General features: G+C 38.4%; 1 protein-coding gene across 1 annotated transcript; it reads left to right on the plus strand.

Moving 5' to 3' along the window:
- Positions 1–1,128: 1,128 nt before the first annotated feature.
- Positions 1,129–1,752, plus strand: LOC145999255 (uncharacterized). The gene has a single exon (XM_083136191.1). It carries the CDS (start codon positions 1,129–1,131, stop codon positions 1,750–1,752), a length of 624 nt encoding a protein of 207 aa, XP_082992317.1.
- The last annotated feature ends 5,342 nt before the right edge of the window (positions 1,753–7,094 follow it).

A 7,094-nucleotide genomic window follows, 5' to 3' on the forward strand; every position in this document is an offset into this window, starting at 1 on the left:
GCGATGTGCTAACCACTCCGCCACAGGGGTCGACCAACGACTGAGCTACCGCGGCTGTAAATTTTCATAATTAATATAATACTTGGTCTTTCGGAGAGGGTCAGAACTCCCTGCTCCCCACTAAATACGCCCTTGTATAGATGGAGAAGATTCTGCGTGCAATCGGAAAGTTCGCGGCATCGGCCACTGCTATAGATCCACCAAGCTTTCTGAAACCTCGGAAAATATGCGAACTAACCGGCCTCCCCCACCCCCTTCTCTCACCCCCTGTGTTTGCTCTGGCGCTGGTCGGGCAAGGACCTTCCCACTTCCGCTGACACAGTGTTGCTAATTTTACTCTCTTCAAGAATTCGAGGAGTGTTGTTGATGTGCGTAGACGTGTTTTTGAGTAAGTGTAAAATGTCGAAAGTTGTGCACAGCAGTGAGCGAAATTTGCTACTACGAATCATCGAGAAGTGTGAAGAAGAGAAAAGAGACGGGTGGAATTATCCTCGCGATCAACCCCTAAAGAGAGCAGTGTATCTAACAGGACGGTCGGAGTCATTTCTTAAAAAACTGAAAAGAGAGAAAAAAGATTTACAAACCCCTGACCAGAAATTGTCAACTCCTGGTAAACGGAGACGTGCTCGACAAAATAAGATTGTCATTGACGACATGGATAAGTGTATACTGCGAAGGAAAATCCATGAAATGTACGTAGTGAAAAGAGAAGTTCCTACAATATTGAAACTTTTAGCTATTGCTAAGGAAGAAATTAATTATCAGGGGGGGCGAGAAACATTACGGAAAATTATGAAACAGATAGGCTTTAAATTTAAAAAATGTAGAAACTCTCGCTTAGCTCTGGTTGAAAGAAGCAACATTGTGGTTTGGAGAGCAAGATATCTTCGTGCAATCAACAGATTCCGCAACGAAGGGAGGCCTGTTGTTTACATTGATGAAACTTGGATTCATCCTAATTACAAAGTAAAAAAATGTTGGCAGAGTGAAGATGTGTCAGGTGTCTTCACAAACGACAGTCCGGGGCAGAGACTTATCATAAGTCACGCCGGGGGTTCCATGGGGTTTGTTCCAAACGCACTTAATATATTTCAGGCCAAAACAACTTCTGGCGATTACCATAACGAAATGAATTCCGAGAACTTCGAGAAGTGGTTGGAACAGAAACTTATTCCGAATCTTCCACCTAGATCTGTCATTGTTATGGATAATGCCTCCTACCACTCAATTCAAACCAATAAAGCCCCGAACACAAAAAGTAAGAAACTAGAGATTCAAGAATGGCTATTAAAAAATAACATCACTTTCGATATCGAACAAACAAAGCCAGAATTGTTGCTGAAAGTAAAAAATAATCTTCCCGATCCGGTATATCGAGCTGACACAATTTTGAAAACCCACGGCCACCACGTCCTTCGACTTCCACCATATCACTGCGATTTGAACCCGATCGAGTACATATGGAGCACCATAAAGCGAAGAGTTGCCTCACGAAACGTAACTTCAAATTTGAGAGAAATAAGGGCTCTTACCGAAAGTGCAATTGACAGTGTCACAGTGCAGGAATGGGAATGTATGTGCCAACATGCCATCCGTTTGGAAAAAGAATACCAGAAGAATGATGGAATTCTCGAAGATGAAGTTCAAACTTTGATTATAAACCTGGAATCGGGTTCCGAAAGTAGCGATGTAAATAGCGACAGTGACAGCGAAAGTTCGAATTCGGACCTCTCCGGCATAGACACCTTGTAATCTGCCTCCAGGCCAACCGGAGGCAAGAACCCAAAAGTAAGTTGCTTTTTTTTTTACATAATTTTTTTTGTAGTTTACATAATTTAGAATATTAATGTTATGTGTTTAAATTGTTGATATCCTTCTGCGAGACAGCTGGCGTTTTTAACTTTAGTGTCCCCCTCCCACCTCTCTCTTATGCTATGTTATTTGAATTACCACATCTAGAAACGAAACTTAATATTCGGCCTGCATATTTGTTTACTTGCAAACCTTTCACGGCACACGCCCACTTCTAGATTTGGCAACACAGGGGGAAAACACGTGTTTCTGCCATCCCTTCCCTTGCCCCAGAGTTCCCGAGCTCCCCTCCTAAACATTCGACACTAGCGCCACTTGTTTCTGGCCAGGGTTTCAAATAAGTTGGTAGATCTATATTCAAGGTCGGCAGTGGAGCCACAGCATGCCGTGCACGTGCACCCGAGCTCCAGAATGACGAAGCTCACCTCACTTATCGCACGCAAGTCTAATACCTTCTCGGTTAAACGCCCGATTTCGTCTTCTGACGGCAGCATAGGCGTGCGCAGAGCTTCTGATTAGCGGATCGGGGAAGGGAGGGGCAAAAACCTTGATGAAATTTCAGTCGCTAAAAAAATAATCATTACATTTCACTGTTTTATTGTAGTAATGGGTACGAAACAGGGGCGTATATAGTATTCGCGATTAAAATTACCACCTGAGCGCTAGTGTCGCTTCCAATATGGCCGCTCTAAGTAGGATAGATCTTTGTTTACATTCAGCAGTAGTACAAAATAGCAGCGTGTTGTCATGACTGGTATGGTAGAAAACGCTTAAATTACGCATTATTTTTAAATATTGTGAATGCGATGTGAATTCCAGGTACTGTAACAAACGTGAAGCTGTACTGAGAAGGAAGCATTTAATTATGATAGGCAAAAATAACACGGAAAATGCAGACGAAACTATGTATACGCACTGGTTGTCCAAAGCAGTGATGTATCATCTGTTCGTCATGTTGTAACTGGGGTTCTCGGAAATTATTTGAAAATAAAGGAATTAAAATTGGCCTGTACTTGAAAAGCTGGGACAGGAGAAAATTGCAAACATATCGTTGCAGTTCTTTCTCGAAAGAGAAAGGCTGGTTTAATAATAATATTCACGATTTCATGACCAGGCTATACGCACTGAAAAACGACATCGTACTGAATGAAACAGTAACATTAGCATGTCCACCTTTTTTTTCTGGTTACATTTGACATTAATTCATTCTCAAACTATTTTCATTTTCTCTCTCAATCGACTAGCACCTGTTCCAAATTTCACACATACGTAATACCGGTAATACATGGACGCATTGGGTAAGAAGCTTCATGATTTTTCGAGGAGAAAAAAGCTTTATTTATAAAGTACACTTTAAAACTTTACTTTCATGGTAATATATATTTATCTCTCGAAAAACAAAGTAAGCAGACTCGTGCATTCTTCGTAATTTCCTTGCCGAATTACAGTGTTATATCACCCACATCAATCTTCTGTCAATTACGTTTTCCCTGATTTATTAACAAAGTTCATTTTGTTGATTCCACGGGGTGGAAACACATGAAAACTTTTAATTTGTTGTGACCCATAAAACGACTTAGAGCAAAAAAAGCCCTTAACAGTAGACCTTACTCTCTCGCATATTCCCCATGCTTTAAACGACTTCAACACAACGTATCCTACTTAGAGTACTTCCTGGAAATCCCACCAGATGGCATATCGGTTAATTTTAATCGCGAATAGACTGTGTCCGGACCCAACGAAAAAGTCACTCTAGTAAGAAGTATTCCAACTTCCGTGGCACTGATGTTCCCTGCCCCTTATTTCCGCTCTCTGTGGTTCAGAGACTAATTTACATATAAACATGCTCTCGTACAGCAGATTCGAAACAACTACACATAGTTTATTTATTTGGGGAATTTATTCTTCACACAAGTAACAACTAACGAAAAAAGTATTAACAAGAAATTTGCTACAGTGGCGGCGATTAGTGGGGGGCGAGGGGGGCAGTTGCCCCCTCTTTTTGCCACTTCAGCCCCCGCACTATGCTAAACCTTGACCGATCGTTAAGGAATTTTAGTATCGTAAAGCCAGAAATGTTTTAAACACAATTATTAATTTTCAGGTTTTCAAAATTTGTCAAAAATACGTTCTTTTCAATTTTGTGAAACAAACTTTTTCTTAATATTGGGTGAACTTAAAACACCAACTCAATCAATCAATCAGTATTAATATTGGGTAGTCCTACAAATACAATTTTGGTCTTGTTTTGAAGCTCTAAACCGATTTTATACAGATTTTTATTCAGTGGAGTCCTAAAGTTGTACGCCGAACGTGGCAACACAGACTCGTAGCGCCCACCGGCAGTTTTCCGCGTACAGCTTTACTCCACTGAATAAAATCGGTTTCGAAATATGAATTGACGATGATAATGCATTTTAAAAACAGATGCAACGAGCTTCAAAACAAGACCAATATTGAAATTGTAGGACTACCCAATACTAACAAAAAGTTGTTTCGCAAAGTTGAAAAGAACGGTTTTTCAACAAATTTTGAAAACCTGAAAATTAATAATTGTGTTTAAAACCCTTCTGCCTGCACCGTACTAAAATTCCATAACGATCGGCCAACCCGTTTTTTATTTACAGAATGTCAAAGAAAGCGATCGTTTGCAAAACTCAAAAAAACCGGCCCTTTTTTTGTTCCCACAGCGATGAAAAATATAAGGCATACTCGAAAAAAATTTTTGGTTAGCATAGATAACGCACAATTGAATAAGCTAAATGAAAATGCATTGGATCGAAATCATTGAGTGAAAAATACAGGAAAAAAGTTATATTCTACCATTACATTCAAGTAACAAATGGTTCTACAGTTTTGAAAACTCTAAGAATTACAGTTGTAGGTGAGAGGTCACACAACAAAGTTTATGAAAATAATAAAATGCCCCTAACATTTAAAGCCTTTTCTTGAACGAGACGTGCAAAGGTTAATAACAAAATGCATTTCAGATACTAAATGCAAAATAAATAATGGAAAATACGTAGTTGTGCTGGTATTCACTCGTTTGGTGGATCGAGTATCCATTTATATAATAATAATAATTATTATTATTTAGAATAAAATTTATTTTTGTTAGTTTATAATATTTATTATTGTATAATAACATTTATAACCGTGATAATAATACTTATTATTACTCTACTATTCAAGTCTTATCATTTGCCCGACCCCCTGCAAAAATTTCTGGCGACGCCCGTGCTCCGGTCTCTCATTTAAAAAGTAACTGTTACAGTTACTATTATTCCAAAAGTTACTTTTGCAGTTAGCTTTTGATTCAAGTTTACTTGCAAATAAATTAACCGCAATCATGATGGTTAATGGATATAGTGAAGATTACATTTACTTTATTTGCTTCTGGTACACAATATGTCACCACATAAATTACAGCAAATAAATGATGAAATAAATAGTCAGCTTTGTTTGACCGATATTAATTAGAAAAATCGTTCGTAGGTGGCCCTCGATGTTTTGCACGTGGTGGCATTAATTTCATTGTGCTATTTCTGTAGATCCACTTCCTCAACAATTACTTTTTCCTAACTTGACTTCCACGTTCCAAATGAATACAGCAATGGCAATTAAAAATGAATTTCAACAGACCGGAAGTTCTAAATTTAGTATGCAACGAAGCCTAGCTTTCTTGCCTAAGCGATTCGACGAAAATCGATTCACCTTAGCATCCATAGAAGACACAAAGTTTGAAACAGTTATATCAAATTTAGCTCTTCCTCACGTTACAAGTTAACAGTTTAAGGCAACGTAGATGCCATCTCATATTCTGCTAAGCCTTCACTTTACAAGTGTTGTAAAGTAACTAAAAGTAACTGTTGATAACGTTAATTCTATTGTAAAAAGTAACTCTTGCAATTACAGATATCTACTTTTAAAAGTATTTACTTACAGTTAGAATTCCTAAAAGTAACTATTACTTGCAACTTCGTTACTTGTAACCAGTTACGTCCAAGCACTCTTTCTACGGTGTTTTGAAAGTTATTTTTAAAAGTGGTCCAGTTGTAGTTACTTCACCCAAAAATTAACTCGGTTACAATTACTTTTGCTGTTAGCTTTCTTAGTACGATATAACTCGCACATGTTTCAAGAACGTCATATAAAATATAAAATATAAATCTATAGAGATAAGCATTAAGATATCTCTATATTTGAAATGGAGAAAAACCCTCTTTTTTTAGTAAACCATAATTTTGTTAACAATGCCTCTGAATTTGAGATTATATTCTTTCATATCCTAAGGGTTCTAAAATAAACATACCAGGTGGTTATAATTAAAGTGACGGTGTTCAGAGTGGTACAGCACGGGCTGTAATGAGAGTAGCAGTCTGAAACTTCGTAGATATGCTAATGAAGCAATGCGCTCGCGAATTATGAAAAAAAAAAAAATAGTTCCAATTCTCGCCACCAGGGTAAAAAATGGCGCTGTAAGCAGTCAAAACTTGGTATAGTTACAGGAAAAACACTATAAATCGCAGAAAACAATACTCTTTGTAATAAAATATCGCTACAATTTCACTATTCGAATTACATGAACATTACTAAAGGAAAAGCAACAAGCGTCACCAACAACCACCAGGGAGCTCACACAATGGTTAGGCAATGTCACCGCCTTTGACGTCAGAGTTACGGAAAATTCCACGTTTTGACTGCTTACAGCGCCATTTTTTACCCTGGTGGCGAGAATTGGAACTTTTTTTTTTTTTTTGCATAATTCGCGAGCGCATTGCTTCATTAGCATATCTACGAAGTTTCAGACTGCTACTCTCATTACAGCCCGTGCTGTACCACTCTGAACACCGTCACTTTAATTATAACCACCTGGTACTTGGGGAACACCCAGTGGTGGTTTTGACGATACATTTAAACAGTGGCGGCTGGAAGCTAGTAAGATGGGTAGTGTCAACGTAATCAAGAAATCGAAAAAATCTTCGCTCGCATATGTCATAGAAATCTAATGAAAGAGGTAATTTAAATGTAATTTTGTTTAATAAAATTGCAGACAAAAATTCAGGGTTCCTAAGATTGATTTATTTTACTTCGTATTTGTACGACTTTTGGCTAATCCCAAAGATAAGGATCAGTGAACTTTCCCTTTTCCTGCGGAGACTTTTTCATGCCTCTGCACATACCTCTGCGCATGGGCCACACTGTGTTGGCTCGGATAGCCCGGAGCAAGTGAGAGAACAGCTGGGGATGCGGCTCAGGCGGCCGTAAGCTGAAACGCTTGC

This window comes from Lepisma saccharinum, chromosome 15 (genome assembly GCF_977018435.1).
Source record: "Lepisma saccharinum chromosome 15, izLepSacc3.1, whole genome shotgun sequence".
Classification (NCBI taxonomy): Eukaryota; Metazoa; Arthropoda; class Insecta; order Zygentoma; family Lepismatidae; genus Lepisma; species Lepisma saccharinum.